General features: G+C 39.0%; 1 protein-coding gene across 6 annotated transcripts in view; it reads right to left on the bottom strand.

Moving 5' to 3' along the window:
• Positions 1–5667: 5667 nt before the first annotated feature.
• Positions 5668–23092, bottom strand: part of luc7l (LUC7-like (S. cerevisiae)) — a 66403-nt gene continuing 48978 nt past the window's right edge. For all 6 annotated transcript variants that reach the window (XM_048617611.1, XM_048617608.1, XM_048617610.1 and 3 more), the window contains 5 exons: positions 21363–21539; positions 16369–16457; positions 11942–11971; positions 9487–9699; positions 5668–7900 (listed from right to left, as the gene is read on the bottom strand). In XM_048617611.1, coding sequence (XP_048473568.1) covers positions 7759–7900; positions 9487–9699; positions 11942–11971; positions 16369–16457; positions 21363–21539 — 651 coding nt within the window. In that variant the 3' untranslated portion in view covers positions 5668–7758. The remainder of the gene's footprint in view (positions 7901–9486; positions 9700–11941; positions 11972–16368; positions 16458–21362; positions 21540–23092) is intronic.

Raw genomic sequence — 23092 nt, 5'->3', positions numbered from 1 at the left:
GTTGTTTCGGATTCTCCAGCATCTGCAGTTCCTACTACCTGTGGAAAAGATTTGCCCCTCATGTCCTTTTCAATTAATCACTCTCCTCTCACCTTAAAATGTGTCCCTTAGCCTTGAAATCCCCCATTCTAGGGAAAAGACATGAACCCTGTCTATGCCACTCATGATTTTGTAAACCTTTATTAAGGTCACCTCTCAACCTCCTACACTCCAATGGAAAAAAGTCACAGCCTATCCAGCCTTTCTTTCTAACTCAAACCTTCCATGCCCGGCAACATCCTGGTGAATCGCTTCTGAACCCTCTCCAATCGGTGAGCTTCATTTGATCATATGGCTAGATTGGGCAATGTTTGCTGATAAATGCATACTGTTCATATTTCCTCAGATACACCTGCTTAACATCCAGGGTTCATCCAATAAGGAGAAAGCAACATGTGTAACATACAGAGATAGTAGGAACTGCAGATGCTGGAGAATCTGAGATAACAAGATGCAGAGCTGGATGGACACAGCAGGCCAAACAGCATCAGAGGAGCAGGAAAGCTGATGTTTTGGGCCTCGAACCTTCTTCAGAAAATTTTTTAAAAATTCAGAAAATTTTCTGAAGAAGGGTCTAGGCCCGAAACATCAGCTTTCCTGCTCCTCTGCTGCTTAGCCTTCTGTGTTCATCCAGCTCTACACCTTGTTATCTCAGGTGTAACATACAAGTACCAGGCAGTCACCATTTCTATCAAGAGACCATCTAGCCACCTCCACTTGAGATTCAGTGGTATTAAAAATGTTGAATTTCCTCCCCCCATTTTGTGTTAATCCACTATCTTAAACTCTTACTCCCTCCACCAGCACAATGCAGCTGGAGGGTGTACCGTCCATTATACGCTCTGTAACAATGCCCCAGGCTTTCTTGATTGAACCTAAAGTCATAATCTCTACTATGGGAACACTGCAAACTCTCAGTAGCCTCCAAGATATACTTTAGCCAGACTGACTGACTGACTGACATTGTTGTTGGGTCAGAATCCTAAAAATGCTGGGAATACCTTCACCCCATGGACTGCAGCAGCTCAAGAAAGCTCAGCAATGCGATCTGTTCAGAAACAATGGATATTTGCCCTGCACATGAATGAAGAAAATGCACTTTTTAAAAAATCATTTAGTCACCAGCTCTAACTGGTCCAAAAAGGCAACCCATGTTTCTAGGCTGTGCACTTTTTAAATCCAAAAGGTTTCCTGGAACAGAAGCTCTTCAGTGGAAGAGCTAGTTTTGAGAGGAAATCAAAAATGACTGCCAGATATCAAACAAACTGCAAATGCTGGAAAAGCACAACAGGTTCAGAGACAGAGACATCGAGGAGAAATGGCAGGAATATTTTTGAGTGGAGCCCACTATTCTGTCTTAATATTATTTGTATTGGGTAGGACAAAACTCTTTTACTTTTATGTGCATTGGCATTTTAAAACAAAGACTCTTTTTCAGAACTAGGTCACTGGATCTGAAATGTTAATTCTGCTTTTTCTCCACAGATGCTGCCAGACCTGCTGAGCTTCTCCAGCAATTTCTGTTTTTGTTTCAAGTAAATAAATAGTTGTTTGATTGTCTAGAATATGAATGTTGCTGAAAAAAGCCAAAGCTTTTTATCTTGCAAAAAGAACAATTTGCAACAATACCAATTTAGAGGAATAACCAACTTTAATGTGCAAGCCTGCTGTTGATCGGCAAGCGGGCTGATTGATACAGACATTGACGTGGATAATTTGCCTGTTTGATTGACAGTTAACTGCCAGGCTTTGCTTACATTTTAAACCAGGCAGGTTTAAAGGCACAGCCTTAAGAAATGAATCAGCAAAGGGCTGCCATACATTTTGTTCAGTTGGGACAAACTTATCAGCTTAATTCTATGCAGACTCAGGAACCAGCTATTCGCTGGATAACATCTCAGGACAATGCCTTATCTAGAGTCAGTTAGCTTAAAATCAAAACAAAGCCTGGCAGTTAACTGTCAATCATCATTAATAAATACATTCTCTGTGGCAAGCATATACTATTCAGAGTCCACTTGCCAGTCAATCAGCACTCTTCTTTCAAAATACAAATGTTTCTTTTCCCTTGAATTGGCATTCTTGCAAACTGTCCCAAAATGAAAAGCTTTCACTAAATATCTTTCAGGAATAAACAAGTAAGGTTTGATATTTGTTGAATTTGACTTGCATTTTATGTCAGATACTGTTCACATGCATCTTCCTCTCTTTCAGTGATGGGAACATTCTGCCAAGGCTGACAACTATGTTTCTTGAGAGGTGGGGTTGTATCAATTTCAAACATCTTACGTGGATCACTTCCAGTCTGTTGAGAGACTTGAATTTGACCTGATTAGTGAAACTGAAGGCACACCTGCAATTTGCAAGATGCCAGAAACATTAATTAACTCAGCCAAATAATGTTCTAAATGTACTTAGAATAAATTTCTTGTTGCAAATAAAACATTTTGCAGTTGCAGTTGAATACTGATCCATCGGTTTGTACAGCCAGGTTTAAGTCTACTTGTGAAAGAGCTTATTGTCATTTCCTAAGCCGTAATTACGATTGATAGAAACTAGTGTTTTGTTACCGAATGCAGATCACCTGCAGCTCAATTTTTGGGAATTATGTATGAAAAGCTCACTTAGTCTTGTAATGAAATAAGATAACCAGTCATATCGAGAGACATCCCTTTTCTTGTTTCACTTTCAAGGCAGTAGACCTTTTTTTCTGAGGTATGTTTAAATTTTGACTTTTGCATTGTGATAAGCTTCATTGACACGAGATAATTCCTTTGAAACTGCAGCACAGTTCAGACAATTCCCCCAGAAAATATAACAGTGGCTGCAAAATGATAACTGTCACTCTGTAAACTTTTTGAGAGAGTGCTTTGTTACAGCATCATTATCAATGTCTTCCACTGTACTGCAGTCACAAAAAATCATTCACAGAAAACAGACGTGATAACCAGTGCACTTCATTCAAAAGGTCTGAATGGGGTATCAGACTATTCAGAAGGACAGACAGGAAGAACAGGAAGGCGGTGTAGCTCTGATATTTAAGGATGACATTAGGGTGGTAGTGAGAGATGATATAGGTTCTATGGAGAAAAAGGTTGAATCAGTATGGGTGAAAATTAGAAATAGTAAGGAAATAGTCACTGATAGGCATAGTCTACAGGCCACCAAAAAATAACATCATGGTGGGCAGGCGATAAAGAAATAATTGATGCACATAAAAATGGTACAGCAATTATCTTGGGGGATTTTAATCTACATGTTGATTGGTCAAACCAAGTTAGTCAAGGGAGCCTTGAGAAGTTCACAGAACGTATTCGTGATATATCTGTAATGGAACCTACAAGGGAGCAAGCTATCCTAGATTTGGTCTTGTGTAGTAAGACAAGAATAACTTATGACCTCATAGTTAGGGATCCTCTTGGAAGGAGTAATCAGAGTATGGTTGAATTTAAAATACAGATGGAGGGGTGAGAAGGTAAAATCCAAAACCAGTGTCTTGTACTTAAAAGGAGACTACAATGGGGTAGGGGAGGAGTTGACTAAAACAGACTGGGAGCAAAGACTCTATGATGGGACAATTGAGGAACAGTGGAGGACATTGAAAGCGATTTTTCACAGTGCTCAGCAAAAGTATATACCAGTGAAAAGGAAGGACTGTAGGATTTGGATAATCAGCCACGGATTACTAAGGAAAAAGAAGGGTATCAAATTGAAAGCAAATGCATACAAAAGTGGCAAAGATTAGTGGGAAACTAGGGGATTGGGAAACCTTCAAAAGGTCAACAGGAAGCCACGAAAAAAGCTATAAAGAGACTAAGAGAGTAAACTAGCTCAGAATATAAAAAACAGATAACAAAAATTTCTACCAATATACAAAATGAAAAAATTGGCTAAGGTAAACATTAGTTCTTTAGAGGATGAGGAGAATTTAATAATGGGAAAAGAAGAAATGGCCAAGGCATGGAACTGGTATTTTGTGTCAATCTTCACAGTGGAAGACACAAATCACATGTCAATAATTGATACAGGGAGACTATAGCAGGGCAGGACCTAGAAACGATCATTATCACTAAAGAGGTAGTGTTGGGTAAGGTAGTAGGGCTAAAAGTAGACAAGTCTCCCAGGCCTGATGGAATGCATTCCAGGGTACTAAAAGCGATGATGGGGGAAAATAGCAAACGTGCTCGTGGTAATTTACCAAAAACAAATGTGACGTCATTGTTTAAAAAAGGTAGACAAAAGGCAGGTAAACTATAGGCCCGTCAGCTTAACTTCTGACTGAGTTGAGGAGGAACTTCTTCACCCAGTAAAGCAGTTGAAGCTACCTCTTAGAATGCTTTTAAGCAAAGATGCATAGATTTTTGAACAGTAAAGTAATTAAGGGTTATGGTGAGCAGGTGGCTAAGTAGAGCCGAGTCCACAAAAAGATCAGCCATGATCTTCTTGAAAGGCACAGCAGGCCCAATGGGCCAAATGGCCTACCCCCTGCTCCCATTTCTTATGTTTTTAATACAGGACAATATATTTGTTCCTTGCAATTCCAGTGAAATATGCCTGAAAGTTTACAAACACTGACAGTCCCAAATGCTGTTTGTGTTATTTTTTAAGCTAACTGCAAAACACACCTGGGATTATCACATAGGATTAGTCAGAACTACTGTTCTGGGGACCACCTATAGCATAATTCAAGAAACTGGGCACTTGCATTCTTCAGAGACTGTCTACTTTCACTAAATAGTTGGAACAGTTAAGTTGGTCTGAAGATTCCAGAGTATACTCCAATTCTCAAGTCACTGTGGTTAAATCATAATCAATTAAAGATACTTCTCTTTCTCAAACTGGAAACTGTTGAGGTCTCTTGCAAGAAAAACATACAATTCCTTCTAAATTGTTACTAATTATGAACAGGCTTAACCTGGGACAGCTCACATCCAAGTACAAGTGGATTTCAGTCAAATCCACACGATGCATCACTTGAATGCCCAGCAATAAAATTAACTAGCATAAGTTGACTTCAAGTTTCCGATTCAGGGAAATAAGAATGTAAGGCTACCACTGCACAGATAGATTTATCAACAAATAAGATAGAAACTACATTGTCTATTGGAAGTACAATAATATTAATTGTAGGAGGAAGGCACAAAGGAGCATCTCAAGAAAATCTTCAAGCTTCTGAGGTCGACCGAGACTGAACTTGACACACATTTCAGTGATGATATGGTCTAGTAAAAAGACAGGCTATATTCACTGATTGCAAAATAAGCCAGTTTTCTTTTTCTTAAACTCCATTTTAGGTTTTCTAGGTTTTTTTTTGGATTGCATCAGTAGTGCTTGGGCCCTCATATCAGGTTATGAATGTTGCCATTATACCATATGAGGCTTGAATAGTCATTCTTTATAATAGCAATTAAAATGGAGTGTGCTCAGTTTAAAAAAAAATAAACCAGTTCAACCCCAGGGAAAGCAAAACAAATGCATTTCTGTTACGCATCTTAACTCTGCAAGAACAAGTTTACCACTTGCAACGAGTAGAATTAACCATGGAACCAGCATTGCACCTCATTAGTGGAATAGAACAAGGCACAAGTGGCCAAAGGTTCCAACAGACTCACCAAGTCAGCAGAGGAAGACAATATCAGTTTGTTTTAATTGCAAAGTAGCAAACAAGTATTCATCACAATTTGATACAACACAGGAAAACTTAAATTGTTTGAAAATCTTATTAAATGGTTTTCAGAAAATTTATTTCAATTGTTTTCAATTAACAATATAAAGTATAGACAAGAAATCATGTAAGGAAAAGTGATTAAAGGGGAATAAAATAAAACCTTGTTATTTGGGTCTTAACTTGTAGACTCAGAAATCTCTGACCAAATGACCATTGAGGACTTAGTAAGTGATGGGGCAAGCAGTGTAACAGCTAGTAACCAAAGTACCTAATGCAGAAAAATAATGCTGCTAAGGATACTAAGGAACATCACACTGGACTATTCTTACAGAACAGAAGTCAGTTTTTCAAAGTAAAGCTGACCACTTAAAAAAAAAATCACAGTAATTGTGGGATGACCACAATTGACAAACAAAAATGAGCGATATAATCATCATGGAATACATTGGTATATTTTAGATCTGTGACACCCTGGTGCCTGCCACAGACAACACCTTAAAGCTGCCTGGAGTATGCCATGTATGCACAAGCATGTAAAAATCCCAGGATTCTCAACTCCTACAAAACAATACCCATTAATTGTTTTTAATGTGCGGAAAATTGTTTTCTGTTCCTTGGGTAAACAATGAATCATTTTTGTGTGAATAATGAGCACTAAACATTATTTACGGGCATGATTTCACTGTCAAAAAATAAAAAGTTCATGAGTAAAACTCAAAAATAACAGGGATGTGTATCGTATTCCAGAGGTGTGCTGAAGACATGCTGAAGTTTTTTTTTGGGATTACATGCACACAAAGCCAGTAAAGTCTTTTCTTGATGGTGTTTCTGGACACAGTCCTAAATAGCTACTGAAGCCACATTAACTCCAGTTTTGGACCCTTTCAATCTGAGCTTCCACAGCAACTGCAAGAATAAAACCAAGCCCCTTTAATTATACTAAAAGGTACAGATACAGACAAAATCGCCAAAAACTTGGCAATTTAGGATTCTAGTTTACAAAAATGTCTTGGTGCACAATCAGATCTATACTTGGGCAAAATTCTTCCAAATCAAATTTGTATTTTGTTTATAAATGGAAAGGCAGAGGTGGTGAAATGAAGGTGAAGGAAGGGGCAAGTTTATTTGAAGCAGTCGCATTTTTCCTCATGAATCCTATTTGGTGATTTAACAAATGGGTAGCAAATTTGTTCCACCATATAAGTTAATTAAAAATAAAACTTTTTTTCTCTCCAACCAAACCAAGGGGGCTTCTCTGGCTGTAACTGAATACAACAATCAAGGTTCTGTCAGACTAATATTTAACAAACACACCAACTTTATGGAAAGAAGATGCAGAGGGAGACAGGAGAGTTCCTTCTGGGTGTGAGAAGAGAAACTTTTTTTGGTGAGAAACACCTAGGTTACTTTTGGACTGTCTCTCTGATCTAAATGCAAGAAATTCCGAAAGATTTTGCTAAAAAGTTGCAAGTCAATGTCACTGCCACTGTCAAAAACAATGAAACTTTGACACGGACAAACATTATGATTTTTGGGAAATTTCTGAAGTAAAAACTATCACAGGTACAAGGATCAAAGACCGCAAGCCAGCACAACCAACAGTAACAAGCAAATAAGAAACTGCTTGGTGACAAAGCAGTAACTCCCCAAGCTACCGGGTCCACTTCTTTTTATTTAGGCTTCAGAAAAGAAAATATCATGGGTTTCGGATCCACACTTGTAAAAAATGCAAAACAAATTATTTGATTATTCAAAACTAAACAGCAACCTTGTGCCAATGGAAGGAGAAACCCTAATGTCTGTGGCATTACAGCACTGGTACATGCACACACAGTACATTCTAGGCACCTCCAGCTGCTGCCTTCAAAACCAGTTGGTTAAACTGACAAAACATCTTGAACATTTTCAACTATCTAATTTTTTTTTAAGTTATCAGTCACCTAGCTGCTGGAATTTTTTTTCTAAGTCCAAAAACAAAACAAGAGCTCCCCTAGTTGAGTTAAACAATCAGAAAGACATCTTCTGCCCCAGTTCCAAAAATGTTTTGTCCGTTAGATTTCTCCTGCTTCTCGTTCCTCAGAGCTGTGTTCTGATTTTCCATTAGCACTCTCATAGGAACGCTTTTTCTCCCTGCGATCCTTCTCCCTTGATTTTTCTCTGTCTCGATCTCTGGATCTGTCTCGGTCTCGTGACCTAGAAAAATGGTTTAAATCTTAGCTTAGCATATTACCAAAGTTAACTCTATAATCAATTTACTAGACATTAGTCCTGCAAGGCACACTAAGAAAATCTCAGGGTAGTTTTCACTTTAATCAATAATTCTGGAGCTTATATTACGCATGGTTTTGTACCCTAACTCTAAAACAATGGCGCTTCCTGACTTTAACGATCAAAGCAAACAGTTTGAAATATAAATTCTGCAATGTAAACTAATTTGAAGAGAAGAAATTATAACTGGGAAACATGCACACAGCAGGATGAGAATGGAACGGTCATCTTTGAATTTATTTTGTCTCTCCTCGTCCTCAGTGGTAGGGGTGGCATGGTGGCTCAATGGTCAGCACTGCTGCCTCACAGCGCCAGGGACCCGGGTTCGATTCCATCGCCGAGCCACTGTCTGTGTGGGGTTTGCACATTCTCCCCATGTCTGTGTGGGTCTCCTCCGGGTGCTCCGGTTTCCTCCCACAGTCCAAAGAAGTGCAGGCTAGATGGATTGGCCATGCTAAATTGCCCATTGTGTTCAGGGATGTGTAGACTAGGTGGGTTATAGGGCAAAGTGTTCAGGGATGTGTAGACTAGGTGGGTTATAGGGCAAAGGGTCTGGGTGGGATGCTTTGAGGGTCGGTGTGGACTTGTTGGGCCGAAGGGCCTGTTTCCACACTGTAGGAATTCTATGAGTTCTATGCATATATTGCAGTACCAGTTCTCAATAGGAAACAGCCATTAGTTCTTTGGAAAAGCTGGAGACAACTCCCAAAGTTCCACCATATCCAAGGTGCAGCTGATGACCAATAGTTTGGTTAGCTGAAGAACTGAGCCTTGAGGTTGTTATTCTCATCAATGGATGGTTGAGAGTTATTCTACCCATTCTTGATATGGAAGATTATTTCTAACAATTAGGTAGCCTCAGCTAGACAAGCAGTATGAAGTTAACCTACTCTGTTGATTGTCTCATTTTAGGATATTAAATTCCAGTAGTATGCTAAGATGTTCTGAAACAAATTGTGCGGTAATGGAAGGGAAAGAGAGTCACCCTAATGGACAAGGATTGAAGCAGTGGGTTACCTATGTGAGAATAATAGGTTTCTAGAGAATAAATAACTGATTTGGTCAGGAAAACAAAACAGAAGTGAATCCAAATAGAGGGAAGATCAAAGAGTGACTAAAAATGCCATAGTAACTATATGAAATGATTTACAGAGAACCTTTGCTAATTATTAAGACATTTACTTATGTCTTAAATTACTATTGATACCTTTTGCATACACTTCCAAGTCTGAAATAAAAAAGTAGTATCCAGAATCAGTTTAAAAAGAAAGGAGTTGAACAACAAAGCTGGTCAGAACTGAAAGTTTTCATAAAAGATTGCTTTCATGTGGGATTAATATTTAACATTGTTAAAGTGATCATTTTCCATAGGAGAAATAAGAAGTTCTTCTGATGTGGTTGTTTAATTGCAACAAACAAATTTTATATACAAGATGGAAATGTCAGATTTATACTATATTAATTAATCTCAGACATACTGACGAGCTAATCTATAACATTAAGCTACATACTTTCTTTTGGAGCTTTTCTCTCTGCTCCGGTCTCTCTCTCGCTCTCTGTCTCTTGAGCTATGCCTGCTGCGGTGGTGACTGCGGCTTCTGCTTCTGCTTCCAGATCGAGACTTGTGTCGGCGACGCCGGTCCCTTGATCTAGAGCGGGAACGTTTGCGTCGGTCATGGGATGCAGACCTGGATCGATGTCGACGGCGTTCCCTTGATCTTGATCTGCAAAAAGATTGATCCCCACCCCATAATTATTCCCTTTACCATCAATTGTTATTTAGATAATTCTGAAATGATAATCAACAGGAACCTGCCGATTCTTCCCTTCTGCTTCATCCAATACAATGCTTATGAACCACATCTTCACCTTCATCACTGTAAAGATAATTTTCATTTGGTTCATTAACTTTCCACTAGTGCTTCTGTAGTGCTTTTTATTTTACTGGCGACCCCCTCTACTGTTTTGGATAGGGCCCTTGATTGTGTCTGTTCATTCCCTGTACTCTTGCTCTTGTCCCTTCTCTTCTCAGAACTATAAGAGAGTTCTCAGTATCCTCATTTTCATCCAACCAGCCTCCACATTCAGTACAGGTCAACTTCTACCATCTCTAGTGTGACGCCAAACAAATCTTTCTCCCCATCTGTTTTCAGCATTCCAAAGGGATCGTTTCCTACATGATGTCCTGGTCCACTCTATCACACCCAACATCCCCTATTCTTCCCGTGGCATCTTGCCATACAGTTATAGAGAAATACAATATCAACACTTAACTTCTTGATTCTCACTGTTCAAGACCCTAAACACGGTTTTTGGTGAAACAATAATTGATAATTTTTAGAATTTAATAAATTGTATTCACAGCTCATGAAGAAGTCCCCTCTATACAGTGGAGGTAAAACACAGATAAGCTGACCAATTTGCAGAACACTTCTATTCAGTTTACAAGCAAGATTATTTTAAATCTTGCCCTATCCCATCGCAGTCTGGCCTCAACCTCCTACAGTGTTCCAACGAAGTGCAATGTAAACTCGAGAAACAGCAGGTCATCTATTGCTTTAGCATTCTACAATCTTCCAGACACAACAACGAGCTCAAAAATGTCAAATCATGAGTTCTGTTCCTATTTTCAATTTGGTTGTCAGCTATCGGTGATGATTCTGCTATCGGTGATGATTCTGCTATCGGTGATGATTCTGCTATACCCATTTCAAACCCTCTAAAACACTGCCAGAGATACTCTAATTTAGAAAAGAAGTGCCAATTTCAAATAATTCCACATGAATTGAATAAGATGGGCTCAATTATTTCCTGCACATGGTATTCCAACAATCTCGTGTGACAGATAGTGGATTATATTACAGAATGGAATTGCAATAAAAGAAAGACATCTTCCCACTCAGTTCCTTTGAAACAGTACATCATTACAACGTAAAGTACCTTTTTTTTATTCATTCATGGGATGAGGGAACTGCTGGCTAGGCAGCATTTACTGTCCATCCCTAATTGCCCAGAGGGCAGCTAAGCATCAACCACATTGTTGTGGCCTGGAGTCACATATAGGCCAGACTGAGTAAGGATGACAGTTTCTTTCCCTAAAGGATGTTAGTAAACCAGATGGGTTTTTCTGACAATCGACAATGGATTTTATTGTTATCTGTAGATACTTGATTCCAGATTTTTAAATTGAATTCAAATTCCACCAACTGCTGTGGCAGGATTTGAACTTGGGTCCCCAGAATATCATGTGGGTCTCTGGATTAGTAGTCCAGTGATAATACCACTAGACTATCACCTTGCGAAAAGCTTTGGCTTTCGATCTTGCATTCATAATGATTATGATGCAAGAAACAGATTTGAAGAAAGTGACATCAATCCATGGCACAAGAAGAAGGTGTTGATTGGTTGGGTCATCATTGCCATGGAGATGCGGCGGGAACAGTTAACTGTTAATCTGAATTTTCATATCAAGCAGGCAGTCTTTTTATGAGCCCTAGGTTAAAAGTTGCTTTATGTCAACAGCAATTACAATCAACTCTGGAATTATTGTTCATTAGCATGTTTAAATTGTATTTAGGTCAGAGTCTTAAAAACTGTGTGAATCTAAGCAGAGTTTGAAAAAGTTACTGGTCAGGAGGTATTTCCTTGATAGCCATAATAATTGCCTGATTAATTAAAATCAGCAACAAAACAATGAGAATATTAGAAATGCTTTTGTGGAGCAGTTGCCCATAAAGCTGAAATTTTATATTTCTAACTGTATTACGTGGACTTAGCTTCTGAATATGGCCAGTTGGAGTGAACCAAATTGATGTCTATAACAGTAAGTACCTTGAGAGGAAACAAAGAGATCGTTCACTTTACGCTTTTGACTGAAACACTTTTGCCTCAGGTTCTCTTTTCATTTCCCAAGTCCAAGTATTCATGAATGTAAATGTATTAGCTAAGATGTTAAAACAAACGTACCTTTTACGATCCCTGCTGCGAGATCTGGTCCTACAATATTAAGAGAAATGTATTAACAATGAACATAAGTGAATCTGTGTTTGCGATAATAAAGTGTTCTAGTATTCATGCTGCATATGGGAATTTCTCAGCTAATAAACTCAAGATATGGAACAAACTACTGCTACAAACTTAATGATGAATTCAGACATTTCATGGACACATTTTAAGATGCAATAAATGTAAACCTTCCTTCTCTTTTGAGGGAGACCATTAACGTTGTAAATGAAATTCAAACCCTAGTTATTTACTGAAAGAATTATGCTACAAGATCTCAAGTTACAAACAAAACCCTTTACTACTTAAGAGTTAAACAAAGCGAGCATTGTTAACACTATATTTTACAAAAACTTACTCTTTAAGCCAAAAATTCTCAACACGGCACTTGTGGTTCGACTTTTGTTTCCACCAGGAGTTCCCCTATACGGGATTTTGACAGTTTCTGTACTTTTCCCGGGACCATACCAAGGTGTGCCACAGCCTTCAGAAACTCACTTATGATTCTCCTCAGTGTTCCCATTTTTTGCTGAGGGGTGAAATTTCTTGAGGTCCTTTCCACCAGAATTCAGCTAAATGACTCTCCAACTCTCGTTAAGTATCTTATGATTGCAGACAACCCAACTCAAGCATGGGCCTTACTAGATTCTTGCTTAGGTGACTCCAATTCAGAACTATACCCGATTTATGATGGCCTCCACCTCCTGGTCCACAGCCAGTTTACATATCCTGACAGATTTTCTCTTTCTTTGCCTGTTTCTAAGCTGTTTCAGATCCAGTCATCAAGTGACTGTTTCCAAGCTGCTTTTAAGCTATACGTCAGTGAGTAAACACATAGATAAAATGAAAATAAAAGGGTTCCTCCCCGCATAACCTATTTCCAAAGCAATGTGGTATACCTGGGATGTGTGAGATAAAAAATTAAAACAATTAATTTTAATTTTAAATGTATCCTTTGAGGCAAAAAGCATATGCTACTCTACAATCTTACTTCTCTTCCCCTTCGTTTGCCCAATCTGGAATCCACATTGTACGAAAGAAGGTTGACTGTTTCTGGGATGCTCTTCTTTATAAGGCAGTGAAGAGGGTGAAAAGTTGTTGGGTAGGGAGGATTGTGGTGCTATTAGTTCAACTGTAACCTTCATAAATGGTGGAGGTAGCTCAGGAGACCAAGTAGCCTACTTCTGCACCCTGTTTGCAGATTTTTGTGGAAAATTAATACGAATGGTAGCACTCGACTGCACTGTAGGCTTTTGAAACATAGGATTTAGGACCTGTCTTACCCTCAGAAAGACTGCGGCTGATCTGGCTATGACCATTACCAATAACAGACAATCTAACCACCGTCCCTTGACATTCAATGGTGTTACCATCACTGAATCCCTCACTATCAACATTTTGGGTGTTATCATTGACGAGAAACTCAACTGGACTCAACACATTAACACAGTGGCTACAAGAGCAGGCCAGAAGCTAGGAATACTGCAGCGGGTAACTTAATTCCTGTCTCCTCAACACCTGTCCACCATCTATGAGGCAAAAGTCAGTAGTGTGATGGAATACTCCCCACTTGCCTGGATGAGTGGAGCCCCAACAACACTCAAGATGCGTGACACTATCCAGGACAAAGCAGCCTGCTTGATTGGCACTACATCCACAAGCATCCACTCCCTCCACCACCGATGCTCAGTAGCAGCAGTGTGTACTATCTACAAGATAGACTGCAGAAATTCACCAAAGATCCACAGACAGCACCTTCTAAACCCATGACCACTTCCATCTAGAAGGACAAGGGCAGCAGATATATGAGAACACCACCACCTGCAAGTTCCCCTCCAAGCCACTCATCATCCTGACTTGGAAATATATTGTCATTTCCTCAGTCGCTGGGTCAAAATCATGGAATTCCCTCCCTAACGGCATTGTGGACTGCAGCGGTTCAAGAAGGCTGATCACCACCACCTTCTCAAGGGCAACTAGGCATGGGCAAGAAATGCTGGCCAGTCTGCGGCACCCACATCCCACAAATGAATAGGAAAATCTGGCTGTGGTCTAAACTCACCTTTCCTGTCTACATCCCATAAGCCTCAACTCCCTTGAATGTCAAATATCCAACCGCCCTTGAAGAAATTCAATAATCCTGCCTCCACTGCCTCCTGGGGAAGAGAATTCCACATGCTGTCAACCCTCTGACAGATGAAAAAATCTTATCACCATCTCACTGTGCTTGCTGGTTCTCATCTCCTCCACAAGAGGAACCGTGCTCTCCATACCCCCAAAGATCTTTTCTCTTTCAATAAGATCACATCTCATTCTTCTAAAGTCCAGAACATAGTAATAAGAGTAGGACCATTCAGCCCATCGAGTTGCCTTGCCATTCGATATGATCATGGATGATCGAACATCAGTCTTTTACTCCTATCCCATAACTGTGTATGCCATTAATAATGTGAAATTCATCAATCTCTACCTAAACATACTTAAAGACTGAGCTTCCAGAGCCCTCTGTTCCTTACTTTATGTTTCATTCTCCTTGAAATAAATGACAACATTCTGTCTGCCTCACGTACCAGTAATCATGATCCCTCAATACCTCTGAATTTTGCAGCCTGTCTTCATTTAAATAATATGCTCTTTTTCTATTCTTTCTGCCAAAATGGAAAAGTTCACATTTTCCCCATGAGACTCAAGTTGATTTTTTTTTCTGTCTATTCACTTAACTTGTCTATAACCCCTTGTAAATTGTCCAGCTCCTCTTTGACAACTTACTTTCCTATCTACCTTAGTATCATCAGCAAATTTAGCTAGCATATAAATGGCACCTTAATTTAGTCACACTGATATAAACCGCAAATAGTTGAGGCCGCAACCTTAATCCCTGTAGCACTCCACTGATTACTGCCTGCCAATCCAAAAAAGCTATGCCACATTGAATATGTTATGCAGGGAGGTAACCTTTTATTTTCATTTTATCTATGTGTTTACTCACTGAAGCATAGCTTGGAAGCAGTCACTTGATGACTGGATCTGAAACAGCTTAGAAACAGGTAAAGAAAGAGAAAATCTGTCAGGATATGTAAACTGGCTGTGGACCAGGAGGTGGAGGCCATCATAAAATCGGGGATATTTCTGAATTGGAGTCACTAAGCAAGAATCTAGTAAGGCCCATGTTTGAGTTGGGGTGGCTTACCAAATTCTCACCATGGTTTCTTGTATTACTCATGTTTACAAATACTACTCCCACAAATAAATCATGAAATTTGACATTTTTGCAACAGTCTATGACAAAAATTATTAAGTTAAACGTTGGGATAACCGTATCCTATTGCACACGTGTAAAAATGCAGAATACAATGCCTCAAATCCTGATAAATGTATGTAAGTGGTGGGAGCATAGTGTTGTCCTAGATTTAACTTACTTGTGAAGGAGACTGAAATGTCTGCCAAGATTTCAACTAAGATATGAAACTGACACTTTGCCTGTTCTCGGGATGGCTGCAAAGAATCTACGGCACTATGAGTAAGGGAGTTCTCCCTCTTGTCCTGCCATTAACCGGCATAACCAAATCAGAATGAAACTCATTATCTTTGTGGTATCCAGTTACATCCAAATTGTCTGTCACGTTCCCTAGTTTGCTAATAATCTCTGCTGAAAATCCTTATTAAATACTTTAAGTCCACTTGGGTAAGATCAATACAAGTTCCCAATACACTGTAATAGTATCCTCTCTGAACAACGTTCAAGTTGTTTACAGTGCCATGACCCAACCTACATAAATCAATGTTGACTCTAACAAGCAAAGAAAATGTGAAGTGGAAGTGAAAGAGTAATGCAAGACAGCAATTAAGTTAAAAGGCCACACTCTAAAAGGCAGAGATGAGGAGGAATTTCTCCTCTCAGAAGGTCATGAATCTGTGGAATTCTTTACCACAGAGGGCTGTTAAGACTGGGTCTTTAAGTATATTCAAGGCTGAGATAGCAGTCTATTTCTGCCCCTGTGTTTTATGGTCTTAAAAAAAGGGGAAAAGGAACAATTCCATCAGGAGCAAAGACCTTATCATAGTCTAAACAGCAGGGAGTTAGCAAACATTGGAAATTTGAATTTTGAAGGATACTCATAATTATTGGCAACATAATGGCACTGGAACATCAGAATCAGGCTGGATTGGAAGGGTGATAACCATCAAGGTCAAATAGACATTAACATGAATAAACTGATACATGCAAGATATCATTCAGCTATGTTGTTTGTTATGAAATATAACCAGTGGACTATAATTTCAACTGAGGCGGTATTTCAACTTTTATGAAGCAAGTTAAACTGAACTGCTTTGCACAGAAATAGCCAAGTGTTGTGCACCTCCGAAATATGTAAAGAACAAGCCACTACCTTCTTTTCATTCTTTCCTCCTTTTCTCTCTCCTCTCTTCGTTTCAGACGCTCTTGAGTTCTTTTCTCCTGTTTCTCAGCAACAAGTTTCTTCAGGAAAAAGAAAACAGGATTGCACTCAGTAACCTAATTATTCCAGTAACAAATACATTAAATCAAGGACATGAAGGTGTGTCAAGATGCTCAGTCCTTGACTACAACTCCACAGATTGTTGAGGTAGAAATCATTACAGCAAAATTTGAATTAAAAACTACACTAGCTGATGTAACAAACTGAATTCAACACAAGGAAACTTGTAATTCAAATACAAATTGTCGCTATTTGATGAACCCTGAAAGCTTTGGTTATGGCCATGTGACAAAAGACATTTCTTGATTTTCATATATGCAGGTTTTATATGGTATTATGGCCTCACTCACAAAGCATAAATTATACTTCCCCAAGCAGCGAAAAAAGGCAAAACTTGACAGATATGGAACCTATGAATCTACATGTAGCAAAAAGAAACAAAGAAGTTACCAATCAACAAACATCAATCAATTAAAACTACCAAGGGAACTAATTAAATCTCTGAGCTTTATTTCCACAAAATCTTCTTGAAAGAAAATACAACTTGTAGCTTTTCACAGAATTGCTACAGCACAGAAGGAGACCACTGTTGACTCGATGCTGCCTTTCCAGAGGTGCAATTCATCTAGAGCTATTCCCTGCAGCCCTGCATATGCTTCCTTTTTAGTAATAATCCAATTTTCTTTTGAATGACTTGATTGAACCTGCCTTTGGCAGTGCATTCTAGATCCTAACCATTCACTGCGCGCAAAAGCTTTCCTTCACATTTCAATTGCTTCTTTTGGTAATTTCCTTAACTTTGAGCTCAATTAGTCTTTTCTTGCCACCCCACACAACTTTGAAATCTTTGCTGAAGTAAAGCACCTAAGATCATAGTTTTCTATGAATGATCTAACCAATGGTTACTTTGCTTTAATTAATTTGTATAGCTCTACAGGGGTTGGCTAGCTTAGTTAGCTGGATAGAGATGCAAACAGCATGGGTTCAATTCTTGCACTAACTGATGTTGCCACGAAGGACACTCCTCCTCAAACTCACCTGATGTAGGGTCACCCTCAGGTTAAACTATGATCAGTCAATTCTCTTCCTCTCTAACGAGAACACAGCTCCGCGTTCGGTAGGGCTATGGCAACATTATCTTTACAACTCTATTTATAAAACTGAGGAAACCTACTGTACAATCTTCAGCTTGAAGTTTTCCATGTTAACAAAGGATTTAACTTTTTGAATGTCCAGTCTAGCACCATATATTTAAATGAATAAAAAGCAATATTTGAAATGATTTAAATGGCTGACTGAATGCTGCCATCTATCTCCAAAGTATATAAATCTAATAGCGAGGATGAGATGCTTCAGTAAAATGGAGCTATAGTTGTATGGTCAGACTCCATCTGGAATATTAGCTTTATGGTGATATTCTGTACTTTGCATTCAGATCTCAAATCTCTTGGCTTCTCAACAGTTCCTAATCTGGTGCCATTCTAAACATTTTCCAATTTGTCATTCTTGGATCCAAAATGGATACACCTCAAGAAAGGATGTGGCCACAGCACAGATCCCTTAGGAATAATACTTCCCACAACCTTCCAGTAGAATACATTTTCTACTATGTATTCTCAGGATCCCAAAATCACAACGAATTATCAATTCATGTCACCAAGTCACTTCCAATAATCTCCTGTGCAGAACCTTATCAGATACCTTCTGAAAAACCACATGCGTAATATTCATACACCATCCCATATACACCACATTAGTGGGCTCTTCACCAAAGTCCAATTTCAAGAACCAAAGGCTGATAAGTTTTGGGTAGGCAATGGCCTAGTGGTATTATCACTGGATTGTTAATCCAGAGACTCAGGTAGTGTTCTGGGTACCTGGGTTTGAATCGCACCCCAGCAATACAAATCTGCATCTAATGATGACCATGAATCCATTGCCTACTAATGTCCTTCAGGGTAGGAAACTGGTATCATTACCTAGTCTGACCTCCATGTGACTCCAGACCCACAATGTGGCTGATTCTTAACTACTCCTGTGGGCAGTAAGCACTGGCCTAGCCAGTAACACCCTCATCCCATCAATTAAGAATTAAATATGTCCCAAGGTTCTGGTTGCCTTTGTCCCAAGGTCGGAAAAGAAGTGGCTGAGGAGAGTGTGGAAGCATTGGTTTCAATTTTTCAACATTCCCTATGTTCTGGAAAGGTCCCATTAGTTTGTAGAATGACCTATGAACGGGAAATCATATTTCAGCAATTTATTGGAATTTTTTAAGGAAATAACATGGGTCGTAGTCAAAACTGAACTGGTGGATGTTCTGTACTTGGAACTCTGTAAGACATTTGATAAAATGCCATATAAAAAGTTATTGCAGAAATAAAAGCTCATGGTATCGCAGTTAACATATTGGTATGGATAGAGGATTGACTAGTTATCAGGAAGCAGAGAGTAGAATGTAAATTGGGAGTGCATAGCTTTTGTCCAGGATTTAATCTACTTGTGAAGGAAACTGAAATGTCCGCTAAGATTTCAACTTTCTACGCGAGTGATTTTCCCATTGGCAAGATGTAGCAAGTAGCTGGACCGAGGGGTGTTTCCATGTGGTATGACTCTATAATTCTGAGAATCAGAAGGACCTTCGTGCAAGAATTATAAACATTTAGTACAGATATTTCTCCTATAACACGATAGTTGAGTTCGTGTGATCTCGTGCTTATAGAAAATCGCCATAGAAAATTGCGTCATAGGGAAGTCATTATACTGTACAATAGAAAGTTTGCGTTATCCAAACAGTGTCCACTGTTCAGCAATTGTGTTACAGCCAATTCATGTTAATGAAGCACGCTTTATAGCAGAAATACCTGTATGCAGGTTCAGTGAGGAAATCAGGAGAGCTAATAAAATTCTTGCACAGGATGCAGGCATTGCTGTTCGGCCAACATTTATTGCCCATTCCTAACTGCTCAGAAGGCATTTAAGTGTCAATCATCTTGTTGTGGATCTGGAGCCATATGTAGGCCAGACCAGATAACAATGTAAAATTTCCTTCCTTCAGTGAATCAGATGAGTTTTCAGATCAAATGATACTGGTAACGTGGTTTCTATGAGACTCTCTTTTTATTCCAGATTTCTACTGAAATGAAATTTCACCATCTGTCACAGCGCAATTCAAACCAATGCCCTTTTATTAGACTTGTTTCTGGATAAACAGTTCTGTAACTTTACTACTATACCAACCCTTCCCCAATTAGAGGAGAGCATAGGTGAAAATTGCTGAGTACCAGTTATACACTTGCTGTAATTTTCAATTTAAAATGTTTTGTCCTCAGACTGTCTACCTGATATGAAGTGTGCATTACAAACATTAGGTCTATTAAAATTGTATTGAGTGGAACATGCTGTATGGGTACAAGCTGAATATTATTGTACATTCTGGAATATTTAATTTGAAATGTTTTTGTCATAATATTAATGAATAAAGAATATTTTTACAAAGATGAAATAATTTTTCAATACTCCTTAGTTACAGAGGTAGTGTAGGGAAATGGACATTGAAGGTATTACATCCTTGTTTAAAGAAGGGATTTAAGGATAAACTCAGTATCTTCAAGGCATTCAATTTAGTCTAAGTGGTGGGGAAACTTTTAGAACCGATAATCAAGGACAAAATTAACAGGCTTTTGGACAAGTGTGGATTAATAAAGGAATTCCAATTAAGGGAAATTGTGTTTAGAGTCACAGAGATATACAGCACGTAAACAGAATCTTTGGTCCGAATTGTCCATGCTGAACAGATGTTCCAAATAATCCAGTCCCATTTGCCAGCATTTGGCCCATATCCCTCTAAACCCTTCTTATTCATATACCCATCCAGATGCCTTTTAAATGTTGACCAGCCTCCACCACTTCCTCTGGCATTTCATTCCAAACACGCACTACCCTCTGCATGATAAACTTGCCCCTGTGGCCCTTTTAAATTTTTCCCCTCTCACCGTAAACCTATGCCCTCTAGTTTTGGACTCCCCCACCCCAGGAAAAAAGACCTTGTCTATTTATCCTATCCATGCCCCTTATGATTTTATAAATCTCTATAAGGTCACCCCTTAGCCTCCAATGCTTCAGGGAAAATAGCCTGAGGCTATTCACTTTCTCCCTAAAGCTCAAACCCTCCAACCCTGGCAACATCCTCGTAAATCTTTTCTGAACCCTTTCAAGTTTCGTAACATTCTTCCTTTAGCAGGGAGGCCAGAATGGCATGCAGTATTCCAATAGTGGCTTAACCAATGTCCTGTACAGCCATAACATGACCTCCCAACTCCAATACTCAATGCACTAATTTAATGGAGTGCTAAGGAAGTAGTAAATACTGTGGGTTAGAAATGATCTGTAGATGTACTGTACTTAGATCTTCAGAAGGTGTGAGATTACGTACCAGCATCAAAAGTACCGAACAAAATACAAGCTCGCGGTGCTAGGGATAGCATATTATCGTGGATATAGAATCAGTTAGCTGACAGGAAGCAGAAAGTAGGCATAATTTCAGGTTGGCAAGTTGTGATGAATGGAGTGCCATAGGCTCAACTATTTACAAGTTATTGTAATAGCTTTGATGAAGGGATAAAACACATGGTGAATAAATTTGCAGACACAGGTAGGAAAATAAGTTGTGAACAAGACGTGGGAAGACTGCAAAGGAATACAGATAGGCAAAGTGAGTGGGCAAAAATTTGGCAGATGGCAGTATAACATGGGAAAATGTAAACTTGCCCACTTTGCAGGGGAAATAGAAATTGAGCATATCATTTAGTACAAGATTCTGAGGGACAGAGGCATTGTGATAACCCGTTATGTGAATCACAAAAGTTAGCACGTTAGTACAGAAAGCTTGCATTTCCCAAAATTTTGAGAATGGAAAATTTCTTCACCTGTAATTCTTCCAGTTTCTCTCTAATTTCAATGAATCCCAGGTGAAGTTTGCCACCAAAGTGGTCTGCAAGGCGTCGATCATTATCATGAAGACCCAAGTATGCCGAGCACACCTCACAGACTCGCAGCTTCTGCTGCTGGAAGCTGGAGGCTGGCATGGAATTCCGATAAACCTCCTGAGAAAGGGAACAGAAATAAGCCATGTAAACATTCTCTACTTTAGCCAATTTTCTGATATTATAAAAGACTGGTCCTGACAAAGGAAAACTGCCTAGCCAGGTTTAAATTTCCTAGTCTTGCTTCTTTCTCAGCCAAATTAAAATATTGCTGATTTTCAGTGTTTTTTATCTTTAACCATAATTGGTTAAGTACCAATATCATCCTGAAAGTATAAATTTAACAAATTAAACAAAAAAAAATGAAGAGCTAGAATGAGCCAGGTTAAAATAATTGTAAAATGGCAACAGTGACTCCAATGGCAATGCTGATTTGTTGAACACTGCCAAGTCTTCCAACCAGTTAACAGGGCAGATCCTAATAAAAATAAATAAACAGGGGAAATTATAATAGGGAACAAAGTCGTAGTAGACCAATTAAAGACATATTTTAGTGTTGATAAAATGTGGAGCTGGAGGAGCACAGCAAGTCAGTCAGCATTTGAGGAGCAGGAAAGTCAACATTTCGGGTCTAGACTCATTAGCAGACCTGCTGTGCTCCTCCAGGTTCACATTTTATTGACTCTAACTTCCAGCACCTGCAGTCCTTTCTATTTCCTAGTCGGTGAAATACATATTTTAGTTCTGTCTTCAAAAAGGCGGACACAAATAATATCCCCAAAATGCTGGGGAATACAGGGTCTAGTGAGGAGGAGGAATGGAAGGAAATCAGTATTAGTAGGGAAATGGTGTTTGGGACATTGATGGGATTAAAGGCCAATAAATCCCCAGAGCCTGATAACTATATCCCAAAATACTTAAGTGGCCAGAGAAATAGTGGATGCAATGGTGATCACCTTTCAAGATTTTACAGATTCTAGAACAGTTCCTATGGATTGGAGGGGAGCTAATGCAACACCACTATTTAAAAAAATACGTGATAAACCAGGGAATTATGAGGTATATAACCTCGCATCAGTAGCGGGGAAAATGCAATAGTCTATTATAAAAGATTTAATAGTAGAGTACTTGGAAAACAGTGACAGGAGTATAGAGTCAGCATGGATTTACAAAGGAAAATCATGCTTAAAAAAATCTACTAGAAGTTTGAGGAGGTAAGTAGTAGAGTGGATAAAGGGGAGTCAGTGGACATAGTTTACTTGGACTTTCAGAAGGCTTTTGATTAGGCCCCACATAAGAGATTGCATGTAAAATTAATGCACAGAGGATTGGGGTAGTGTATTGACATGGTTAAGGAACTGGTTGGGAGACAAGAGACAAAGAATAGGAATAAATGGGTCCTTTCCTGTGTGGCAGGCAGTGATTAGTGGTGTACCGCAGGGATCAGCGTTTAGATTCCAGCTATTCATAACATATATAAATGATTTAGATGAGGGAACTAAATGCAGTCTGTCCAAATTTGTAGACAACACAAAGCTGAGTGGGAAGGTGAACTGTGAGCAGGGATGCTTCAGTGTGATTTGAATTTGAACTTGAACAAGTTGAGTTGGCAAATTCATGGCAGATGAAGTATAATGTAGATAAACATGAAGTTATCCACTTTGGTAGCAAAA

This window comes from Rhincodon typus, chromosome 37 (assembly GCF_021869965.1).
Source record: "Rhincodon typus isolate 14 chromosome 37, sRhiTyp1.1, whole genome shotgun sequence".
Lineage (NCBI taxonomy): Eukaryota > Metazoa > Chordata > Chondrichthyes > Orectolobiformes > Rhincodontidae > Rhincodon > Rhincodon typus.
The sequence above is the reverse complement of the archived record's forward strand: the minus strand, read 5'-3'. Positions and strand labels throughout refer to the sequence as shown.